Source organism: Mesoplodon mirus (genome assembly GCF_964341445.2).
Source record: "Mesoplodon mirus genome assembly, chromosome: 6".
In the NCBI taxonomy this organism is placed as follows: Eukaryota; Metazoa; Chordata; class Mammalia; order Artiodactyla; family Ziphiidae; genus Mesoplodon; species Mesoplodon mirus.
The window spans coordinates 61589589-61614537 of record NC_138982.1 but is presented as its reverse complement, the minus strand read 5'-3'; the positions used below and the strand labels follow the sequence as shown (position 1 = coordinate 61614537).

The 24949-nt window shown below is 41.4% G+C and overlaps 1 protein-coding gene across 2 annotated transcripts in view; it reads right to left on the bottom strand.

Annotated features, from left to right (window-relative positions):
- Nucleotides 1-2054: 2054 nt before the first annotated feature.
- GOLIM4 (golgi integral membrane protein 4) overlaps nucleotides 2055-24949 on the bottom strand; it is a 76953-nt gene continuing 54058 nt past the window's right edge. The window contains exons 8-16 of one of the 2 annotated variants that reach the window (XM_082625171.1): nucleotides 21790-21948; nucleotides 19270-19602; nucleotides 17167-17408; nucleotides 16618-16697; nucleotides 14664-14773; nucleotides 11539-11706; nucleotides 11145-11213; nucleotides 4107-4187; nucleotides 2055-3767 (exon numbers count right to left, since the gene is read on the bottom strand). In XM_082625171.1, coding sequence (XP_082481297.1) covers nucleotides 3618-3767; nucleotides 4107-4187; nucleotides 11145-11213; nucleotides 11539-11706; nucleotides 14664-14773; nucleotides 16618-16697; nucleotides 17167-17408; nucleotides 19270-19602; nucleotides 21790-21948 — 1392 coding nt within the window. In that variant the 3' untranslated portion in view covers nucleotides 2055-3617. Of the gene's footprint in view, nucleotides 3768-4106; nucleotides 4188-11144; nucleotides 11214-11538; nucleotides 11707-14663; nucleotides 14774-16614; nucleotides 16698-17166; nucleotides 17409-19269; nucleotides 19603-21789; nucleotides 21949-24949 lie in introns of both variants that reach the window. The other variant, XM_082625170.1, reaches the window with a different exon arrangement.

Sequence of the window (24949 nt, the reverse complement as noted above, 5' to 3'; positions counted from 1 at the left end):
CGTAGAAACACCATGGAGAATTGCCCTCCAACCAAAATCCCAGGGAAGGAATTGAATTGGTGTGTCTTGGGTCACGTGCCCATCTTGGATCAAGCACTTTGTCCCAGGATATGGGGTAATATTATTGGCTCTGGTCAAAATCAACTTCCCACCCAAAGACAGGAGTCAAGGCCGGTTACTAAGACATTGGTGCTTGACAAAGATGAGTCATATTTATTATGATTCAGAATTAGAGTACAAATTATAAGGCTGAAGAAGTAAGATGGGTTATGAAGAACTATGTAGTCATATTAAGGAGTTTGGAACTTTTCCTATGTGCAATAGGGATTTATTAAATAATTTTATAATGGGGTAGTGTTAGTGTTATCTTTAGAAATATCACACTAGCACAGATTTTAGGGATAGGAGAGGGTAAATGAGGAGACAAGTTAGGGAACTATTACAATAGTCCAGGTAATAGATAACAAGAACCTGAGCCAGGACAGTAGGGATGAAAAAAATGGGCAAATGTAAAGATATTTTGGTAGAATCGATAGGGAGAGAAGACAGAATCAAGGACAAACTTTGCTTCTGTTTTGGGAAACTTAAGTGAATTGAGATTCAGAACCTAGAAAGAGAAGTAAGTTTTAGGAAGGAAAGAAGGCAAATTCAACTTTGAAAATTATAAATTTAAGGTAGGACGGGTCATAGAGAGCTAGGTTGAGGAGATGGATTGGGAGACATGTCCAAGACGTGAGAGAGAAGTAGGCTAGATAGAGAAAAGACTCCAGGACAAAAGCTGAAAAACACTGATATTTTAGGGGCAGGCAGAAGAAGAGATACCGGAAAAAAAAAAAAGTTGGGAAAGAGTAGTCAGGATGGTTAGAAGAAAACTAAGAATAGATAATAGAAGGGAAGCCAAAAGAAGATAATTCAAGAGTAGAAATTGACCTTTTTTTTAAAATGCTGTGCAACATGCCATATGACAATGTACCACAAGGTAATGAGAATTAAAAACAAAACAAAGAACTCAAAGCTTCAGAAAATCAAAATTCTTTGGTTGTAAGATAAGAAAGGAATTCCATCAAACTTAAAGGAGCACTGAGGGGATAAAGTGGGTCCTTTTTTCACGTTTCTCACACTATGAAGGCATTCAATAAGTGTCCATCATTTTCCTTTATAACAGTGAGTCACTGTGACCTCCACATGGCTCAGATTATACTCTTACTCCTAGGTCTTACTCAATCACTCATAAATATCCAGTCATTACATCTGTACTAATATAGCATTTTTGTACTCCACTGTACTTGGCCTTAAAAAAATTATTTTTTTCCCTTCTGATTATATATCACTGGTACCAAATCCTTTGACATACGGGTTGCACCAAAAGTCATAGATTAATTGGCAAGGTAAATACAAATGACATTTTATTCCTCCTCATCTCATTAATGTAGATCAGTTCTGGGTGATTAGTTCTCTTCCACACATTAGGTTAAGCAGCCCTATAACTTGGTGCCATACAGAGTAGAATGGTTTGCGATTGTTCTGTTTACTTTCCCAGGGAGGATTCAATAGTTTGTTTATTTTGTGTGTTTGCACATGACACTCTTACATTTCTCTTTTTTCTTCCTCCAGAACTAGCTCAAATAAAATAAAAATTCTTAGCTCTTCCTTTAGAAAAGGGGGGGAAAAACTCATGTGCCAATCCAAGTCGAGAAAGATTGGGAAAGGCATTTTATTATTTATTTATTTATTTATTTTTGCGGTATGCGGGCCTCTCACTGTTGTGGCCTCTCCCGTTGCGGAGCACAGGCTCCGGACGCGCAGGCTCAGTGGCCATGGCTCACGGGCCTAGCCTCTCCGTGGCATGTGGGATCTTCCCGGATCGGGGCACGAACCCGTGTCCCCTGCATCGGCAGGCGGACTCTCAACCACTGCGCCACCAGGGAAGCCCGAAAGGCATTTTATAATTCATTAATATACATTGGTTCCCCTTAAAATTTTTCCCTTTATGAAAAAGAACTGAATAATGTTACAGGATCAGAAATGAATAAAAAATCACATACTTTCAAAGATTTATCACTTGCTTTTTATAGCTTTATTGACTATTACCAAGTTTCAAATAATTAAATACTGAAATTGGGACATTAAAAATACAAACTAATTTACCAAAATAATTGTATTCTGAATATTATGTACAATATTATACATTTTACATTACATAAAGGGTTTTTATACATAAAAGTAAGATTTGATTCATGATTATCGAAAACCCAAAATACATTTGAACAAAACATTCCTATGCATACATACATAATCACTCAACTGGGATAATCAAAACCATACATGAGTGTGGTTATTAAAAAGTAAAATTACATTCATATAATGGTAGAAACTGAAATCTGTTTTTATTGATTTGAAAGTACTATTATAAAACCACACACATAAGAATGATATAACCTAATTCTATTTAGTTAAAAATCTTTATACTGGAGACTGCAATATGTCTCTATCCCATGGGAAATTTTTGATTTTTAATATTTTTATTTTAAGGGATTTGTATAATTCATAATCATTAAAAGTCTATCCATGGGCATAAAGCAGACCCATTCTCAGCACAGAGAAAAGTCATGAGGGTCAACCATACCACCATGTGTATTTCACCATATAGTTTTTGAAAAATACCCTATTCAGTTGTACAATTTGATATGTCTTCATATTCATGCTTGTCATCAGTGATTACATACAGAGGCACAGAGCTCACAGGGGAAATATATATTACTGTAGAGAATTAGATACTAAAACAAAGCTATCACTGGGTGACTACAGAAAAAAAAGGGGTGCTCACGTGGAAAACGCCACCCATACACACTAAATTAGTTATTAAACAAGGTGTCAGTCCTTCAAAAAGGTTAATATGCTGATGTGTCATACCTTGTTTGAATCCTGAAATATCTAAGTCCAGAATACTGTCAAGTGAGTTTTAGTTCTATCTCGCATTTAAATTTAATTCCTCTCAAGAGGAAGAGCTGTGATTTTAAGTAAAGCCAAACATTCTTTCTAACTGATGTGAAAAGCCTGAAAAAAATGTCTTTATAACAAAAACGTCTTTCTAACTGTATGTCACTCTGTCCATGAATCTTATCCTAGAGATACACAGACTGGTGAAAATTCTATCAGAACTATGCATAAGAACCTTGGAAAGGCAGCAATTAGTAAACTGGCCATTCTCCTTAATGTCTGTACAGCATTTTTCAGTATTCTCTATCCTGCATTTCATCAAAGGCAAACAACAGAATGCTTGGAACGTAGAGGACAGAGAAGGAACAAGTTGAAACATATACAAAATCCATGTCTTCTCCAACATCACATAATCTATGAAAAATGAGATTCAGAGCCTAAGGTCTGCTTTATTGTTTTTATTATCGTTCATGTTTTGCTTGAATATAAAAAGAAGCTCTAACCTAGGTTAACAAAATATATTCATATAAATGTATGAGCATTTCTAATACAAAAGTTAAAAAGTCTAAATTCTTAATTTTTGTAGTTAAATATCCTAGAGTTCAGTAGGCAGATTTATTTTTGAGCAGCTTGAAAAGAATCCGTTGGCTGAGCTCTGTCTGTGAAATCGGACACAGCTACATTTCAGCTCTTTGCCGAGATTTCTCAGCAGCAGCGGCTCCGTCCTCCTCCTCCTCTTCTTCTTCCTCGTAGTGCTCCTCTCGGCCTTTGGGGTGGTTGTCATCTCGAACTTCTTGCTCTTCTCCATCATTGTTTTTCTCATCGGCCTTGAAGTTAAAAAGAAAAAAAAGGAAAACTAAGAGAGAGGGCACAGAGTTAGTGGTATAAAAAATTCCCTCTAAAAATACACCCCAAAAAACCAGTATGAAGTTATTCATTTTTGGAGAAAGAAAACAAGTGAAGAAAAATGTTCCAACAGGCAAGAGTGCTACAGTCTTTTCTAATCTTCAGGTTGTCACAAATTTTCCTAGTTCTAGGTTGGCCTGTTAAACTCTGCGGCACCTTAGATGTACCCACTGGTATCTTTCCAACTATACATACGTATCTCCCATACTTGCGCGCACAGGCACACAAGCACAATAGAAATAGGTAGACCCTATGCGTACATTTTCATCATTTTCACCATAGGTCTCTTCAGCATTATGCTCCAATTCCCTTTTTTTCTCCTCAGTCAAATCTTCCTGAACCTAAAACAAACCAAGAGACATCAGGTGACACCTTGATCATTTCAACACTTGCAACAACATGTTTTGATTTCCCAAAAGTTCATTCAAAGCAGCAGAGACAAAATCAAACTAAAAATAAATGTGAAAAGAAAGTCAGAGATTTGACTGCTCTATTAGCCATAAGAAATGTATAATACACCTACTACAAAAAAATCAACGTGATTCAGAATCTAGGACCTTTGTGTTTTGAGTTTCTGATATAACACTCCAAGTATATACACCTGAAGAAATTCACCTTATCAAATTGAATGGGAGAACTGTTGGAAGTCTGAAGGCTCTGACAGATGTAAGTTCTTGTGAAGACAGGAACCATCTGTCTTACTCAACTAACTGCCTTCAATGCCTAGATGCATACTTGGCACACTGCAATTGCTTAATAAATACTGTTGAATGAAATGAGTCAATGAATGAATCAATGAATCAATGCAAAAAATAGCTGCTCTGTAAAGGCACAGAAATCAGGCACCACTACCTATATATAATGTAGTAGAAAACTGAGGAAAACCTGTGTATATACGTTTCTATAATTAAGAATAAACTTCTCTGGCTAAAATATCTAGAACACAGAATACAATCATTTCAATTTCTTCATAAAATAGTTATTAAGCTACCTCAAATCCCTACATCTCTTTAGTGTTCTAACACATTTCTGTTTTAAGTAGTTTTCTTCATGTATGCTACTACTGTTATGTGTCATTGATTCTGATTGTTTTTTATCAAAATGCAAATCAAAGAAAGCATCCAAATATTTTTGCTAAATAATCTCTATTTAATGATCACATTCCACACAAATAGAGGGTAAAATATTTTCTAACTTAACGATTCTGAAAACTATACATATGCCAAAAGGTTTAAGTCATTTGAATACATTTCAAAAAATCGCTGACTACCAATTAAGCATAATGCAGTGTCCTGGTACCAGAAAGAACCCTGATCTCTCTGAGGAGAGTGGCATAAAAGTAAGTCTTCTTGAATAACACACAAAATTACCTAATTTTGGGGGGGTGGGGTGTATGTGTGATAAATATCCCAGATATGGGCAAGGGGAGGAAAGTAGGCAGGTGTTATAATTAAGGAACGACTAATTAAGGGCTGCCTCAAGGTGTCCAGTCCAGGTTCAGCAGGATGAACTGCAACCCACCAGCCTCACTTTGGAGGGACCCTGGCCTATTAGGAGCTTACAAAGATGACCCTTCAAAGATGCCCTAACAGAGCCCAGCCTTCATGAACCTCTTCTAAGCAGTCAATTGTTGGCTGGACTCTCAGCCCCTACACCACGCTGGCACCAAATAAATACATGTGGGGACAGGTATAGAGTATACTTTGTATTCATGTGTCTTGGTAGAGCGAGCTATAAACAAGACACCTCTATCTTACCTGCAGTTTCTATCAGCGGCCAATGACATCTCTTCTGCCCTTAGTCATGGAATCTCATCACAGCATTTCCCAGGACATTGTAACGAAAACAGTGAAGCACTTATTTCAGACTATATTAAGGTCTCACTAATTGAAAATTGCTGAAGTGTCCCCAGTCAATTTCTGTGAACAGACATGTCTTCTACAGCCTTAATAATGAAAATATACTAGTGAACACTAAACATGCTTTAGTTGGGGTTGGGAGGGAACTGCCTTGAAACTGTGGTATGGTGAAAAGGACCAGTGTTGGCAAACTTTTGCTGCAAAGGGCCAGAGAGTAAATATCCAGACTTTCTTGGCCATAAGGTCTCTAGCAACTACCCAACTCTAGTGCAGCAGCAGCCTTAGACAACATGTACACAAAAAGCCATGGCTTGTGTTCCAGTAAGGCTTCACTTATAAAATAGGCCCAGGCCTGTAGTCTGCCAACCCCCTAACGCAGACCATGGAGTCAGACAGACCTGCGTTAAAACCTTTGCTCCTTAACTCTCCAGGTTGTATGAACAATAACGTCACTTGTTTTTACTGTGAAGATTTTCAAGCACACACAAAGACAATAATTCAATAAACTCCTTACAGCCATCACCAAGGTTCAAAGGTTACCTCAGTGTTGCCACACTTGCATCACCTATCACTTTTCTTTATTTTCTGATGAATTATTCTTAAAATTCTAGATATCATGTAATTTCACCCCTACTCATCTTGGAATGTATTTCTAAACACACTGGGCTTTTCTTATATAAGCATAATGCCATTATCACGTCTGATAAATAATTCCATGGTATCATCTAATGTCTAGTCCTTACTTACATTTTCCTGATTGTCTTAAATATGTCTATTTATAGTTGGTTTGTTCCAATCATGATCCAAACAAAGGCCACATCTAACACCAGTTCCACTCCCCTCTTTTTCCCTTAATGCTATCTTGAATTGTTGTCCAGTAAAATGACCCACATTCTGGATTTATTTGCTTCTTTAAGGTATCACTTAACTCATTTTTTTAGCCTCCACATTTCTTATAAAAGGAAGTTAGCTTAAAGGCTTGAATGAATTCAGATTCAATTTGCAAAACAAGGACTTTTCAGAGGTGATGCTGTAGATTTCGTATTTTCATCACATCAGGAGGCATACAATGCTTGTCCCACTTTTAGTGAAGCTAAGGTTGGCCAGTGTGCTCAGATAGCTACAGCCTGATCCCTCCATGGTAAAATCCCCTGACCTCCATCCATCTGATGATATCATCCATTGATGACTGCTCTTAAATCAACTGTTTTAATTAGGGTTACAAAACTGGTGACTTTCTAATTCCATCATTCCTTCTGTATTGACTAACTTCTATAAAGAAAAACTTGCCCGTATCAGCTATTTAGTTACTGTGCTTAGTATATTTAATCATGGTAGCTTTTAAAAGCAGACCTGGGTAGGGTCTAATCATGGTTCTAACAATAACAAGCTGTGTGACCTCTGAAAACTTACCTAACCTCTCTGAAGCTCAAATGTCTTATCTGTCAAAGAAAGGGTTAGATAAAAAGCAGTGATTTTTAATTTTCTCTCTGTGTGTGTGTGTGTGTGTGTGTGTGTGTATGTGTGTATGTGTGGGATGGGTAGGGTGAGTCATGGACCCTTTTAACACTTTGGTTAGGAAGTCTTTAGTAAATGGGCATAGGTATACATAATTTTGCATGGAAGTTTCAGGAGGTTCAGACTTCCCAAAGTCTAGCTACAGACCTGACCTGTCGTAGGCCTGCTTCTCTAAAGTGTGCCCCTGAAACATCAGCATCAGCTGGGGGGCTTGTGAAAAACTCCAACTCCTACACCCCACACAGATAGGATCAAAATCTCCAAGGGTAAGGTCTGATGCAGGAATCTGTATTTTTTACACACTTTCCAAGGTGATTCTTAGCCACAGCAAAGCCTGAGAGCCATTCGCTTGAGTGACAATGAATGTCTCTGGCTAGAGAGATAAACACCTGTTTATGAGCTCTGTCTTCTCTTCCCTTGGGATCTACTGTAGGAAATGTAGGTTGTTGACCAGTTGTCAATATAATCTGAGGTGGGAACCACTGATTTAAATTACTTTTTAATTTAGGGATTGCACAAATGAAAATTTTGTAGATTTTCAAATTTATGAATGTACCTTTTCTATTCTAGTAATATATTCTTCATGTTTGGGGCAAAAGTAATTCAAATCCATCTTAAAGGCACTGCTGAAATGGGACAAAGTGATATGGAGTTTCTAAGTTTAAAATATGCTTACACTAATAACCAGAAGCCAAATGTGACTCTTTTACAATGTAGACACGCCAATTATGTCTTCCACACTTGACCCTCTTTACTATCCTGCTAAAGCCGACGCAAACATTTTGTTAAATATCTCCCTACACTGCTCCTCATTACTCATTACTGAAATCTAATGTTTTAGGCATTTTAGAAATGGTCCCTATGTGGCATGGGTTAATAAATAGTGAAAACTAAACAAGATAAAACAGATCTTCCGAATCTGAAATGGGCTTTGGCTAGCTACCCAGTCCCCATACGTATTCGCGCCTTTCTCTGATGCATCAAAGATGTTATGGGATGAGCCAGGAACCAGAAGGCTGCACCTTAAGTAGTCAAGAATCCTGGAATCCAAAGAAGTGGATGGGATGTGACAATGGAAGGGCCTTCCAACAATGTCCACTATGGTGGTGAACACCCCTGCTTGCTGGCGAATGTTTAATAGGAGAGTTTCTGCTATCTGGACAGCTTCTTGATGTGGTGATTCATAGGCTGACATACCACTAAAGGGAGCCAGGTAACCCTGTACCTGCTCTTATGTGAGTGTTCAGATCAATCTGTTTTCAGTTAGATGGGAGAAACTGAGCACTCGGGTTTTTCAAAGTGGTCATTTAGTCTCCATATATTTTTAAACATTTAAATAATTTTAAAGCACACACAGTACTTTTCAGCAATGTCACAGTTTGTCTCGTTTGCTCATAAGGATATAAAAAATCTGTAAAGTAAGCAACGTGAGGATGGGCTCACCATATGAATGTCTTTCATTCTTAAGGATCCCCAACAGTAAACAATGAATGCGTGGGAATAGCCGTCCGCCTTTATGTCTCAGAAGGATAACACTGTTGCACTCAGATAAGAGAAGGCAGGGAGAATGCACACTTGTTTGGGGTCCTCTACTCTCAGAGTTCAATCAGTCTGATGGGCTGTACCTCTGAACAGGTATAACCCTGGCAAGATGCAACACCTCCCTAGGAGCAAATGTGACAGAAGTCAGGCTGACTGTGGGCTGGAAGGGAGGGGACCCGATGGCAGCAATGGGCCTTACATTCCCAGGGGTCAGCTGGGGCAGTGGAAGGCTCTGAGGCTTAAGGAAGATAAGAATGATGCAAATCACACAGCGTTTTACGGTTTTCAGTGCTCACATACACAGCACTTGTAAACAACACGCTATGTGTTCTCACGTATTGCATCCCTCTTTGTTTTTCTTCTTTTGCTGCAGTCTGCTGAGAACTTCGTCTCTGTTACTAGTCCTTGCCTGGTATATGGAAGTGCTTCTCCCTCCTCAAGGGAAGAGCTGAGAACAATGGAAAGAGGTGGGAAAATCCAATAACTAATCACCACAGGAACTACCAGAAAAATATAACACAGCCTGAGCAAGGGGCGCTTAGGGGGCAGAGGGGAAAGGTACCCGGGGAAGAAGAGAGGCACGCTGGGCTTCCGCTGAGAGCCCACGTGGCAATCACCCTAAATGAGAGGGCATGGCGACCTGGAGCCTCTGTGCGAGGGTTAGGTAGTGGGGATGGGGTGCAACAGCTAGGAGCTCTGGGAAGGAAACTAGGGGTCAGGCGCAGGGAGGGGGAAGGGCTCCAGTCAGTCAGCCCCGCTGAGAGAGGAGGGACAGTGGCCTGGGGAGCAGCTGCCCGGCGTCGGGCACCAGCCTCTGCCTCGTCACCATCCTCCTTCCCTCCCGCCTCTCTGCCTTTGATTTCTTTCTATCTTTGATCCCTCTTGGATCCCAGGATTTCTCTCTCCACCTTAACTGATAGAATATAGAAGTTAAAAAAAAATAATCAGTAAATACTGATTAACATTTTATGTGCACCCTTCTGAATTTTTAAAAAGGAGCCAAGGTGAATCTCTTCTCTTTTAATCTCCCAAAGATTCCTGGCTTCTGTTATAATGAAACAAAGTAATATTAGTCTAGACATCCTGTTACAAGAGAGGTCCAGATGAATATCTTTCTCTTGCCAAACGTCTTAATATTCAAGGCTGCTAGGTTCTCTAATGCTCTCCTCTGATAACACAGCTCAGGGGCTTCATTAGGATGAACAGCAGGATGAGAAAAAGGAGAGAGAAAAAGAAGATCAAGCCAGGTAGACTGCACGTGACTAGAGGTGTATGTTGCCAATGACTGAAAAGAGTGATGTTCTTTTCTGTTTTCCAGGTATAAACACACATTTCAGCATCAGCTCTGAAAAGCTGATAAATGCAATCTAAACGAGGTGGCAGACCTAGTCAAGGGAACCATGCCAGTGAGCGTAGCAGCTCGTGCCTTCTGAGCAGGCTCTCAGGGGTTGGGGGGGTTTGTTCAGGCTGCCATTTGTCCGTCCTCTCCTGCCATTCCCCTTAGGGTCAGAGCCACGCATCTGCAAGAGGCCTGGCTGAGGGGTGCCTCTGAACCAAGGCTTTAATCTGCTGGTCCATTTGCTGATCCAGAGAGACTGAACATGGGGCCTTGGCCTCATCCGTATCATATTCCCGAGAACTGAGCTTCAGCGGTCCATACAGTACCCCGCCGTGACTAACCAGCTACAACCAACAGCATTCATCAGTCAGTTACATGATTGTGGCACCAAGGTAGATGCTCTGTAAACCTAATTAACAATGATATGCCAAAGGTTTACAATAAGAAGCAAACTAAAATGAAATGTTAAGAAATTCCACCCAAGTGCATTTTACTCAACAGAGCTCCTTACATATTTTTCCTTTTCTTCTTTGTTAAACTTGATTAAGATACTAAATTCTTAGAAAGGCAAAGGCTATAAAATTTTTTAAGTGTCTGGAGGGTGTTAAGTGTATTCTGATAGACACCACGGGGTGCCCCTGTGACACAGGCACTGTGGCCATGTCTACAGGGAAAGTCTCTGGGGTTAGTCCAGACCCTCAGTGTGCAGAGCTTTGCTCTTGTTTCTTGTGAGGGAAAGAGACAGGAAAAAGTATTCTTACAAAGATCACATAAACCTAAGTCCGCCATTTCTGGAAGGCCAAGTGTCTTCTCAATTCCAAATTTCTAGGGAACACCAGAGAGGAGGATTTTATCACCCCATTTTTGTTATCTTCCAACCAAATGTCTCCACGGCCTTGGTCCGTTTCCCCTCGAAACCACCCTTCCTTACCCAGCCTACGGCTCTCTGAACCTTTCCACAGAAGCCCTCGTGGCCGAGGTCTATTCCAGGTGAGCGTGAGGCCCCAACCAGTCTGGCCTCCTGCCCTCCCCCTTCCTACCTCCTCTTCCCCCTCTTCCTGGTACTGGTCATCCACATTGTCCTCCTGCTGGTCTGGATTTCCTGCCATCTGTTGAAACAAAAGGGGAGGCAGTGTTCAGGTTACCGAACACTGGAGATGGGCTGTCCAGTCCTCTGGGACAAAGAATAGGCCATGAACAGTATACTTTCAATGCATCAGCGGCCAGGAAATGATGACTAACCATTCTCAACACAAAGCCCAGGATGCTCATCACCCGCTCTCTCTGAGGGTGGGCATTTCACATGATGACCCCCAAAAAAGCCCAAAGAGGTGAATCTCCTGTCCATGAGGTTATGGCTACCCTTTGGCGTAAAACCAGGCATTTGTTAAAATACCCGAGTTAAAACCACCCTCCGTTGTGGCATCCGCTTACCACCAAATGCTCCTCCACTTCTGCGTTCCCTTGCTTTTGGTGACTTTGTTTCTGCTCTTCATTTTCATCTGGCAAGTTTTCTTCCCTCACTTGCCCGGCTTCCTCAAATTCATCCTCCCCTTGATTATTAGGGTCGTCTGCTGGGTTTATATCCTCTACAGCTGCCCTCTGTAAAATTTGAATGAAAAGCAACCACCACTTCAAATTCCAGGATCAAGTTTAATGTCATTTGAAAGGCCAGACACTGGCAGAAAATGAAATTGTCCTTCACCAGATTGTTCAGATCTATCTTTGCCAAGACTCACAAGTATTCATCCCACCATCTAAAGATAAAGTCTCTGCTTTATTTGTCAGACTGATGCATCAGAATTAAGTTCAAATAGCATTTCTTTCCTGCAAGCGATTCCAAAATAGTTCTCAAAACTCTAATATCACAAGTAATATGAACACAACTAGATGACAAGACAAACAGTTAATGAAAGCCAAAGGACCAAGTAGGAGAAATAATTAAAAGGAGAGATTTAGACAGGCAAATAGTAACTTCTTTCACTGGTATGTTGATTTTTTGACAGATGAGTTATCCTTTGCAAAACCAGCTGTTACATGTAAGTGAGTAAAAAGCAGCTGAGGAGAGAGGAAGCCCACACCAGAAAGGACCCAAGAAGAGGGCCCACGAGGAGACAAGAGGAGGCTAATTCACAAGTAGATGATCACGTTCTAGTGTGGATCACATTTCTTTATAATGAACACTACCGTGAAGCTGAGAGAGGCTGCACTGGCAAGAGACAGGAGAAAAGGGACTGGGCTAACCCAGCCTCCGGCAATATATTTTGAAAAATCCCTCCCCCTCCCCGCCCCACCTCTCAAGTAGTAGTTCTGTTATTGTGTTCAGTGAATGCCCTTCACATGATCAACTTTAAAATTATCTGGATGTCCCACTTATGCTCCCAAAGCACCTTTCAAAATAATATGTGCCCGGGCTTCCGTGATGGTGCAGTGGTTGAGAGTCCGCCTGCCGATGCAGGGGACACGGGTTCGTGCCCCGGTCCGGGAAGATCCCACATGCCACGGAGCGGCTGGGCCCATGAGCCATGGCCGCTGAGCCTGCGCGTCCGGAGCCTGTGCTCCGCAACGGGAGAGGCCACAACAGTGAGAGGCCCGCGTACCGCAAAAAAAAAAAAAAAAAAAAAAAAAAAAAAATACATGCCCTCATAAAGATTCAGATTTTAGAGCCTGAGCCGGGCAGAAATGGCGATGCTTGTAAGAGCTTCCCTGATCACACCGGGGTCATCAATAGGGCACTTCACTGAAGCAGCAAATGCTTCCCAGAGATGGTGAAGCCTCAGAGTGAGATTTAGTCTCCAGACCACAAAATTCTACTTCAATTCACCTCCGAGCCTTGACCATGTACAAGAGCTCGCTGCAGTCTCAGCTGAGGTATTATCTGCACATCCCCGGCTATGTACATTGTTCAAGAGCAAAATGACACTTTTCTTGGGAATATAGAGTGACAAATCATAATCTTCACATTAAACTCCAATTACTCCACAATCTTGTTATATGGATCACTTTTTGTACGTTATCAATAAACCGTGTGGAAATATAGGAAAAATGTAACACATTTTCTTCAGAAAAAAAGTACAAGATGTCTTTTGCAGAAGTACGTGAAAATGTACACATTAGTTCTAACTCTAACCAAGTAGTAAAAAAAGGTTTAATAGGCACGGTTGTTACATTCAAAAAATAGTTAGATGATTATTAAATCTCAGTAAAGCTGGACAAAAATGTTTTTACTTTAAAAATAAATGGATAAAGTATGAGACAAAGAGAGGGACAAGCAAGCTAATAATTTCTAATTAAGAGAAGGCATGGTAGAAAGGCCAGCGTTTCCCAGCGTGTTATCTAGAGCAAGTCAACTGATGAAAGGAGAGTAAAGGATTATGCAGTCAGGTAAGCAGTCGAAACACACAGCGTTTCCCAAAGTCAGTGACTGGAGTACCCACCCTTCCTCCGTCCCCTCCATCGCTCTCAGGACGCTCTCAGGCGTTTGCACACTTGCTTTCTTGCTCTCTCATGGACACTCTCTTGCTCTTTCACATCCTCTGTCTCTCACACTCTCCTCCTATCTATAGCTCTTGCTCTTTCCTGAAAATATTTCCTGAAAATATTCCTGGAGCATACTCTGAGAAATGCCAGTTCAGGGGCTGGTGGGTAAATGTGTTCTGCCACCTCTCAGTGTAAGTTATGTGCAAAAGCTGTTTCCATCAGGGCAGCTTCAAGCATCTATCAGGAAGACCTTCTCAATGTTTATCAAGGAAGAATATGGACAGGGCGCATAGGATAGCACAGACTGAATTTTATTAACATGGTGGTGGATTTCCTAGCAAAAGATGACAGGAGAGCTAGGATTTTACACTGTGAAAATCATCTACACAGAAGCATAAGGACACACTCATTTGCAGGCAAGGCCAAGGCCCCAGACCACCCAACTGAATTGGGAGTCTTGGTCCTTTCTGAGTAAACAAAAAGAACATTTCTGGTTACTATATCTCTACCTGCTAATATTCTAATTTTTCTATAGCATCATGGTGTCTGGGAAATTTTTTTCTTTCATTTCTCAAGCCTCACATTCTTATCTGTGTGTTTATTAAAATAGTCACTGGGCTGTTGGGAGATTACAGAGAGTCACATGACACACATTCACACCCTAGCAGACTGCTCAACATGCTCCATAGTGGTTAATCTCCTTTCTCTGGTTCTCTCTCCAACTCCCACACTTGCTTTTTTTTTTTTTTTTTTTCTTTTTCATCTTTCAGAACTACTACATATTTCAATGCCTCTTTTTTGCTTTTCTATTTTAATTTGACTAATCTAAAAGTCCCCAGAGGGAAACTCCTTGGATGTTTTCCCAGAGCAACCTTTAACCCATTCTCATCACACACACACCCCATGGTTTACAGTTAACAACATTGCTCATATCATATAGTTGTGTAAGCCACCTTCCTTCTGTGCTGATGAAATAACAGACATATCTGGAGCCACAGTCACAGTGTCAGGTAAATCTTCACGTTTCCTTTCTGCCTTGTGAGTTCCCAAGTGTCACGACCGGAAGAGAGGACACTTACATCTGCCTCGGATTCTGGGTCAGCTTCGTGGGGCCCTTGTTCTTGAAGCTCATGTCCATTTTCTGGGTCTTCTTCTGCCTCGTCTTGGTGCTGGTTGTCTCTCTCATAGGCTAGCAAATCAAAGGAAATGATATCAGCCCAAACAAACCAGACAGGATTCTCCCTTTCAAAGCAAAGCAATGTCACCAGCGGGCTTTCCTGCAGACCACTTCACCCACTCTCTCCTCCTGCTAGGTTAGCTCAACATAAGGTACATGTTTTAGCTTTTCTGGAAAAGTTATGCCCTTTCCCCAGGCCTTGTGTCTACAGAGATAGTGTGGAAAGGCCTTGTGTCTACAGAGACAGCGTGGGTAAGTGACACCAGTCTAACTCTCCAAAAACAAATGTTTACAACGAAAGTGGCAATTTTCCCCCATTATGCCAAAAACAACGATCAAAACTTTCTTGATAAAATAAAGCCCAGTCAATTTGGACATCGCTAAAATTATCAACTAATTTTTGGTAATGTCAGAGAAAATGGCAAGGCACTGAAAGAAGAAACTGATGCTATTTCAGGAAAGGAAGGAAATAACAACCTCATTTGTGGAGCTAAAAAAACAAATTCAGCCCGTCGTCCTGTGTTCTCTGAGGTGGCGGTAATGATGATGCCACAAGCATTGCATGTTTATACTCACACACACATTTACTTGCTACGTTTTGAAAAAAATTATTTCAATTAAGAGAATTTATTGATAAGAGCACACAAAGAGAGGAACAAATAACTTCTTTCGGTAAGATGCAAGAGGAAAGTTTAAGTATAGGGAGAGTATTCAGCCTGCAGAAAATAAAGACGCAGGTGACTTTCCAACAGGTTTCAAGTGCACCAAGGGATCCATTAAATAAAAGAGAGAACAAATGGTTCTCTAGTCTTACTGATAATGGAACACAAAAGCTTAAAGTGCTGCATGGGGGGACATAAGGAAAACAATTTCTTGACTATAAGGGCTATAAAATATCAGAACAGGCTGTAGAGGGAGTTTGGGTAATCACTTTCCTTTAGATTCTTTAGGAAAGGATACAGAGCTAAGTGTTAGTGTTGCCAGGGAAACGGTTACTGTCTAGTCCTATTATCACAGTAAGCGGTATTTGATAAATGACACATAGATGTGCCCTGCAAATGAAAGCTACTATTGACTTAATTTGAAAAACTTTCAAGGCAATAATCTAAATACCTCCAAGGTAAGAAGAAAATGTAGAAGTTTCCCAAAGTATAACAGTCCTATGACAATGTGTTAGAAATAAGTATTTAGCATACAAAAAGCTTAAACTACCATTCCCTCTCTAAAATGTCAGAGAACAAACATTATGTTGCGTGATTTAGGCTACCAAGGTGAACTGTTTGGGAGGATTAAGAAAAGCATACCAACAATAACAAAAGACAGATGGTAGTACGTACAGGTATCCTCCACTTTTTGAAAGTTCGTTTTACATCACTTCACTTTTACGAAAGACCTACATTAGTACCTGTTTTGGGTAACGGAAAGAATTCGGAAGAGGATTTCCAATTTTATGGGAAAAGGTGAAAAGCAAAAATAGCGACTAGTGTTGGTTCTGCAGCGAGAGAGAGAGTCTCTGCTCTGTGCCCAGAGCAGGGCAGTGAGAGTGGCATCGTCCATCCAGCTCCTTCCCCAGGACCTACACTCAGCGGCTCAGCATCAGCCCCCAGAGCTCTGAACTGTGCCTGTGAGCATCTGTGCTTTACCTCGATTTGCTCTGTGTATCCCTTAGCAAGATGTGTCCTATGGTAATTGCTTCTTTGCTTTACACCATTTCAGTTTACAAAAGGTTTCACAGGAACGCTCTGCTTTCAGAGAGCGGGAGAAACATGTATGCAGATACACATTTAACTCTGAGTTGATATTATATATTACCAAGCAGTTTTATTACAACATCCATCATCTAAGAAGCTCACCACCTCCTTCCTCTTCCTGGATGCCCTGGTCCTCTGCTCCCTGAACAATATCATTATCTACAGCATCATAACGAGCTTGCTGCCTGCAAGGGAAACAAACAATCATCACCTCAGGGACACAAATTAAGTAGCACAGTTTGACATAAGCCATTTATCTTTAAAGAGAGCTATCAATGAATTTTTCGACACTTTTTGAAAAGCCATAAAAATATTTCTTAAACTTATCCAATTAGGTTTAATAAAGATTCTAGATACACTTTCAAAACATGCCTTATAAAAGATAAAATACCTTTCAAATGATAAAATAAAATGAAGTTAGCACAAAACCTGATAGGTTATTTTGAGACATACACTGTCATTTTTAAGCAGGGGAAAAAAATGTTGATTATTCTGAAAATTCAATGTTTGGAATGTAGTTTTCAGGTAGTGGTTCTGCCTCAGCTACATGAGCAACAGGAGCCCCTCAAGTTCACGGGTAACAAATACAGGAAGCCGTCTCTATCTTGCTTGTGAACGCCAGAGGCGGGCTGCCTAGGCCCATCAGGAGGCTACCGTGTCTGCTCCAGGCGCTGCGGCCGGCCCTCGGCGAGCCCAGCCTGCCTCTGCTGGGCCGTCTCCCTGGCAAGGAGCTGCGGCTGGTGCTGGTGCAGCAAGGGCCCCTGCAGCCTCTGCTGGGGCGGGGCCTCATGGCGCTCCTTCAGCCGCTGGACCTCCTCCACCCGCCGCGCTGCCAGCCTCTGCTGCTCCTCATACGGCAACTGGAATTTGGCGACCGGCTTGCCCGAAGGATACACCTGCGGAACAGAGAGTCGCTGCAGAGCAAGAGCTCTCGGGTCCCCTGGGTCCTCCCTTCGTCCCTTTCGTACAACACGCGTAGAAGGCGGGGCTGGTTTGTGAACACCTGTCAGGTCAACTGTCATAATGGTCCAAAGCCACCCGTGGCTGGACTCCACTCCTGTCTCCCAACCTCTGAATCACCCTTGGCTTCTTTCAGCAACTGGTCTTCTCCACTTGTTGGCATTAAGGCAGATTTTTAATGTGCTCCCTCTCAAATGGAGGAGGACGCAACAGAAGAAATGTTTCAACCCTAAATAAATTTATGCTCAGAAGGCTCTGGTATATGTGGGCATGTAATAACCTCAGACTAAATGGGGCGATTTGTGAGCTGAGGCTGAGGCCAAGGCTTTTCCATGAAGTGCTGAAGACCTAGGAAAGCTAATTAACTCTTGCAACGCATATACTAATCTCCGGCTAAGCGGAGCCAAAAGAAGTCAAATTTCAGATTAGGGTGGAAAAGCAGAGAACCGTTTTTCTTCAAAGAAACCAAAAATGGATGAGAAGAGAGAACTTTCTGATTAAAGGAAAACCTGATACAGGAATTCTTAAACTCTGCTTCCATTAAGCTGTCTACCACTCCCTCCTCCATGCCCCCCCCGCCAACTAATACAAGTCCACACAGTTCTCACTAAAGGAAAGAGGGTGCATGGTTGAGGGAAATTAAATCTAGTGGGGAATTACCTTTGAGGAAAGCTATGAAGGACCCAAGACTGGGAGAGAGGCTTCTTCATGCCACCTTTGCAACAATTTAAGAGTGCACCCGCAAGGGCCTTCACACCTGCCCAGCCAAAGCCTCTAGCGGCTTGAAGTCTTGGAAAGTTTGAGGCCAAACAAAGCTTCAGAGCTATAAATAAAAGGTGATCAGCATCCATGTAAGGGCCAGGTAGCCTACCGTCAGGTATCACCTTTGAGGTTGCGTAAGGAAGGTACACCTGGCTGCATTCAGGGTTGCTTTCAGTTCTTTTAAAAGTATCATTTATAACAATAATGGATGTTTTTATGAGTCTTACTTATGTGAGAGGGGAGTGCTCAGTGGTGGAGCCTGAGCAGAGACTGGTTAAACACACTCACTCACCTAGTGGCACGTCCTTAAGTCAGCTTTCTGATGACTTGCTAACCACCCTGAAGGTGAGCGTGCAAAAGCCAACATAGGATTTGGCAGTAAGTGAACAGGGAGAAAAGTACCCTTGATCACAGAAAATGAGTCACTTCTCGGCCTCAAGATCCCACGGGGCTCGAGCACAGACTGGAAGGTGCGGGATGAGGTGCCCATCTACTCTCCTACTCTGTTAAAGGGGTGTGGCTGAGTCTCTCTCACTGCGCACTCTTGACAAAGACAATACATACACACACGCACAGCACCTTCTCTTTTCCCCAACCATCTTTCTGGGATAAGGTAGCTAGGCTACTAACATCACAATAGAACATTTAAATAGGTACATGTAACATTTAGCAAGATCACCCCGATTTTATTTTATAGACTGTTATACATGAGGGCTTTTTCCCTAACACAGCTGACCCTTGAACAGCGTGGGAGGCTGGGGCGCTGACCCTCCGTGCAGTGGAGAATCTTCTTACAACTTTCAGTCGGCCCCCTGTATACAGGGTTCCTCCATAGCCTCCCTCCCTAAAGGGGCTCCTCTGGGCAGTTCCCCACATGCAGGTTCTACTAACCACGGATCTTGTCGTGTTTACTACTGAAAAAATCCCGGTATGAGTGGACCCGTGAGGTTCAAACCTGCCCTGCTCAAGGGTCAACTGCACGTAGACACAAAGGCGCACCCCTTATCCCAGGCAACTGGCTGGACGACCTCATACCCCAGCGTAAGCCTGCGCTTCCAGAAGCCTGGCTTCCTTCCGCTCACGCCGCTCCGGCCACTCCCGACGCTGCTGCTCCTCCGGCGATGGGTCGTGCTCCTCCGCGAGGTGCTCGGCCTGCCCGACCTGCTCCATCGCCTCCTCCTCCAGGGCCCTCCTGTGCTCCTCCTCCGCCGGCCGCCCCTTGGGCTCCCCGCGGCCCGCTTCTCGCCGGGTCAGTTCTGCGGGCGCCTGGAATCCTGCCTCCTTCTGGGTGGGAGGGTAAGGTTCTGTTTCCTCCGTTCTTCCAGGGACTGCTTCATGGTTCTGCCACACTTCGCTATCTCGGGACACCTAGGCCAAGCACATCACTGGAAATGACACTCTTCTATTTCGAAAGCAGTGATAGAATCTCTTTATTACCATGTCTATGGGGTTACAACATAAGCAAAATCCTAGAGTCTAGAAATATAGAGTCCTGACTGAAAAGTATGGCTGTAGTGGAGTCACTTAACTCTTCTCACTGTGTGATCTCACCTACAAAATAGAGACAACGTAAGCAAAACTTCATCGTAGAAAGAGTACCGTAAATAACCTACAAGTAAAGCCTATAAGTGACCACATCTTAGTAGACCCTACCCTCAAAAGCAATCTAACTCCTGTTCTCCCTTAGAATAAAAAGGGAAAAACCCTCATACTTCAAGTGATCAAATACTTACATAATTTTCTTCAAGGTAAATTTTGTTTTCAATAATTATTTGAAAAGAAAAGGATAAGATCAAATAGAGGATGAGCTAGCTTTGCTTTCTGTTAGCAAATATAAAAAAAAGAATGCCATTACTAATGGACACCCATGTTGGCTATAATAGTGCCCATTAAATCAGGTACAATTAAACATTTTTGACATATTAAAGTGGTATTTCTTTGTAAACCGGAGGAAGTCTTTTGTGAGTATTTTATATTATTAATAGAAAACTGAAGAAAAAAAAAAAGATGTGTCTTTTCACAGAGAACTCCTCTTCTAAAACTGGTTGATTTAAATCAGTTTTCTCTGCAAGTTTCAGAGATTTCTATATGGTCTTCATTACTTAGAAAAGAGGCGCAAAAGAGAGATGGTATAATATCAATAGGAAAATGTGTCACTGTCCTTCCTCCCACCAACCTTCTTTAGCAGAAAGAATACTTTCTTTGGTCAGGTTGCTGTCCCATAATTGAAATAAATGTGAAGCCCTGTTCTTAAATTAGCAGAAACATAACTTAGAAACTGAATTGTATACATAAACAAATAAGCCAAGGAAAAAAGTCCTTTCTCAGACATCTGAGGACGGCTTTTGGAGGTGTACATTTTACCAAGTCCTTGCATACCTGGCAAGTTTGAATTGATACTGCCCTGGCTTTACAGGAAATATTTCTCTGAAGGGCCCTAAGTGCTTTCCAACACCTGTCACTTACCTCCACGACATCCCCGTGAGAAAGGTCAGAGCAGATGACTATTATCTCCACCTCCAGATGGAAGAACTAAAAAGTCTGAGTCTTTAAAAGATTAATCCAGTAAACTGGTAGTTAAACTTAGAGAATAGAACCAATTTCCACACCAGGGCTCTGGTTGTGTTTTCTTAAGTTAGGAGCAACATAAGACCCAGACAAAGAACAAGCATCCAGGAGGATACAGAATCTGTCTGTGAAGGAATGCTTTGCTCAGACTGAAGATTCAAACAAAGTCCACTCACTTCAACTTACTTATTCCCATAAGGTGATAAGAAGGTGAGTTGGGGAAAGTCTTCTCGAACATTCACTGTTTAAAACGACTTTGTTGGGGGAAAGATAATCATACTTGCCATTTTTATTACAGGTGTGATTGCATAAATAACTCTGTAAGAATTAATCATATGGGCAACACCACTTTTGATGTTTCACTTGGGAGATATTCTTAAGCAACAAGGCTCAATTTTATGAAGAACAGGAATACAAAATATGGATTCTGTGACTGGCACTTATACTCTTGTAGTTTTATGCAGGCTATATAATACAAACTTTGACATATTTTGTATGGACCAAGTGCAGCACCAAGTTCAAATGTATTATCAGCTTTAATACTTAAGTGGGCTGATTGTCATATAATATCCTCATGGTCATTTAACCTTCTCACTCTACCCCCAACACCCCCCCGCAAAAAGAACCCCTAAAATATTCAGACATGACAGCTCCTTTCAAACAAATATACCCACATGAAGAAAGACAAAACTAGTTCAGTCTTTTCCAGGAAACAGAACAGCAGTTCCCAAAGTGTGCGTCCCCAGACCAGCCAAATCACCTAGAAATGCAAATCCTCAGGCCTCACCCCAAATTAACTGAACTGTAAACTGTGGGCTGGGGCCCAGTTATTCCTGTTTTAACAGCCCTGCTAGGGACTCTGATATATGCTAAAATGTGAGAACCGGTGTTCTGCAGTTAGAGCTGGCAATATTTAGAGCAGTTCACCTGAGGACAGCTTGACAGGGAAAGCGACCTGACCACAGATGACCAGTTCATGCCTCTTACCTCCCGAGGCTCTCCGGGTAACCTGTCCCTTGTTGCGCTGTCACGTTGTGGAGAATGTGCCACCTGGGTAACATTTTGCTGCTCTGTTTGTTCTGGTTTTCGAAAGCTTGGAATCCTATTCAGAGTATCTTTCAGTTGTTTATATTCTGCAACTTGAGTCTGCATACAAATTGCACAATTGGATGCAAATTGCACAATTTGAGGAGGGAAAAGGATATCATTCATAGACGGTTCACTGGAAGACTAGACAAAAATATTATACCTAAATGCAAGAAAGGAAAAATATGCAGAGTGTTTCCATGCATTAGCTATACTTACTTGGACATGCTCAACCGTTTTTAAGCACATGCAAATTAGAGTTAAAGGGAACAGAGAAAAAGTATCTAAGACAGATGTTAGTTTCCCATGCTACGTTAAACTAAGTCAGGATTTTTATATATAAATTTCTAGTCTAAATATCATTATTAAAAGTAAGACAGCTATGCAATCAGTTTTATGACATTAAACTCTATTTTAAAATTGCACAATTATATAAATAAAAGTGCAGATTATCTTTTACCAATATGGTCTGAGTAACACTTTTCAGCAGAAAAGAACCATAGACTTCAAATAAGTAACTGAATATATATGTAAAATCACTCAGGCCACCCTCTTCTTCTAGTCAATACGTGCTCACACAGGGTCCCTTCCTCTCTAGAACGCTTCCTGTATTGTGCTCTGCAGTTTTGGAAAGCAATAGCATAGGCATGAAATGAGGCTGGATTTTTATTCTTCAATTCTGAATGTCCTTTTCTTCTAGAGCAACAAAGGCACTAACGAAGGCATAGGTCTAGAATATACTCATCTACTCATATGTGTGTACCTGTGTGTATATGTGATAGGGTGTGTGTGTGTGTGTGTGTATGATATTTTTAATACAAGAAGCTAGAAAGATGGAAAAAATCAAACACTTTAAGTAGGAAAACCAAGAGACTATACTTAGCTCATCATATGCACCAACACTGTAACCCTAAAACAGAAATACTGTGTGTGTAAACACACACTTACATGAACACAAAGAACCCAGAAATCTCTTCTGAAAGAAAGGGCCTGCTGGCCAGGGCCGCAGCCCTCAGTATGCACAGCAGACGGGGAGTCGAGGCTGGTGAGTCGTGCTCCTGCGGCCACAGCTGTGCACCTGCACAGTGCTCTCCCACGCCCTTTCTGCCTTTTTCTAATTCACACAGAGGTGAAGAAGTCTGCTTGCTAAATCTGTCTCAGGGGAGTGCTTCTTTATCATTTGAACAAAGGCATGCCAAAGGGCTAACACTGGCCCTTAGCCCAGAAATCTACCAAAACATTTGCAAACCAACTTTGGAGGTCAAAGAAAAAAAGATGACATCCACACAATGATACTTTTAATAAGATAAATATTCTAGTCTTTTTTCTTTCTCCTCCTCCTAGATACATAACCTTTGAAGGCAGTAATGCTGTGGTTCTCAAATACTAGCATGCATTAAGAATCATGTTAAATTATGGAAGGATCATGTTAAAAATGCAGGCTCCTGGACCCCCCACCCTAGAAATGATGATTCAGTAGGTCTGGAGCAAGGTCCAGGTAACTGTGATACAGGGAGTCTCCACACATTCCAGCTGAAGAGTTAAGTGTGACTTTGATGTCCAGATGACCTAAGCTTCCAGCTTGGTCAATGATTGGCAATGATTTGGGGCCAGCTACAGTACTCCTTTGACCTTACTTTATTTAGATATAAAAAGGATACACTTTTATATAACTCAGTAGGTTGTAAATAGTAAATAAAATTCTGTACATAAAGTTATTATGATGATCCCTGATAAACTGTAAACTCTCAAATTCTACTCTGTTCCTGCTTTCTCCCACCCTTAATTATTACATTTAAAAATCAGGTTGTCGGGCTTCCCTGGTGGCTCAGTGGTTGAGAGTCCACCTGCCGATGCAGGGGACACGGGTTCGTGCCCAGGTCTGGGAAGATCCCACATGCCGCTGAGTGGCTGGGCCCGTGAGCCATGGCCGCTGAGCCTGCGCGTCCGGGGCCTGTGCTCCACAATGGGAGAGGCCACAACAGTGAGAGGCCCGTATCGCAAAAAAAAAAAAAAAAAAAAAATCATGTTGTCAAGACAGAATCTCATAAGATGATTTACACGAGAGACGTAGATGCCTGAAATAGCAGTTGTTTTCTGAGCAGATCTGGGGAAAGTTTTAATACGGGGGTAAAAGAGCAGGAGAAACTTGGAGGCCCCACCCAAAAGAACCAAAAAGCTATTGAAAAAAATAGAAAATTATATGTAAGTTAAATTTAAAATTTTTTTCTGTTGCAAAACCTTGTCGGCAGTACTCCCAGGATGCTTACGACAGAATCTGGTTTTGGTCATTAAATGAACTATTTTACTTATATTTTTCTGAATTTTCAAATTGTTGCTTAGTCTAATATTTATGGCTATTATAGTACATAGAGTATTCAAATTGGTTTGTCACATTTTTCAGTATGAAAAGCAGCCTCACAGAAAATAATAATACTTGGTAAAAATTTTATAAAGAAGGTTTTGAATGTAATAATATCCTCTACAGTCAATTTAATTTATACCCATGGAAAAAATTACCATACAGCTACAGTTTTGTAGGGAGATAATCAATGACCACCTTGAAAAAGGGTCCCAGAGACACAGATGCTACAGCCTCTGAGATGAATCAGGGCCCAGCATATGATTCTATTAGTAATTTTATAAAGACAAAAGATAATACATGGTCTCCTGGTAAGCACAGATAGTTGGTTCTCCTTTGCCCTTTTCTTTTAATTCTTCCAAGAGAAGAAAAGTGAAGACCGGTGATTAAGAAGACATAGCAACTAAACTAGCCATTCTTATTTCTTTGCTTCGACTAGAAAGCTGTAAAACACTCAATGTGATATTACTTTAATAAGCTCTCCAACACTTGTATTTGTTCATTTGTTCATTCAGTAAGTGTTTACTGAGGGCCTGCCTTGTGCTGAGGACTGTTCTAGGCTTTGAACAAATGAAGCTTACGACTCTCATTTTCCTTCTCTATTGACTTGAGAGCTCTTATTTCCTGCAATTTGACCGAACAACACATAAGCCTAGTCCCAAAAGCAGTGTGTGCAGGCTGTAAAGCTGGGAGCAAGGG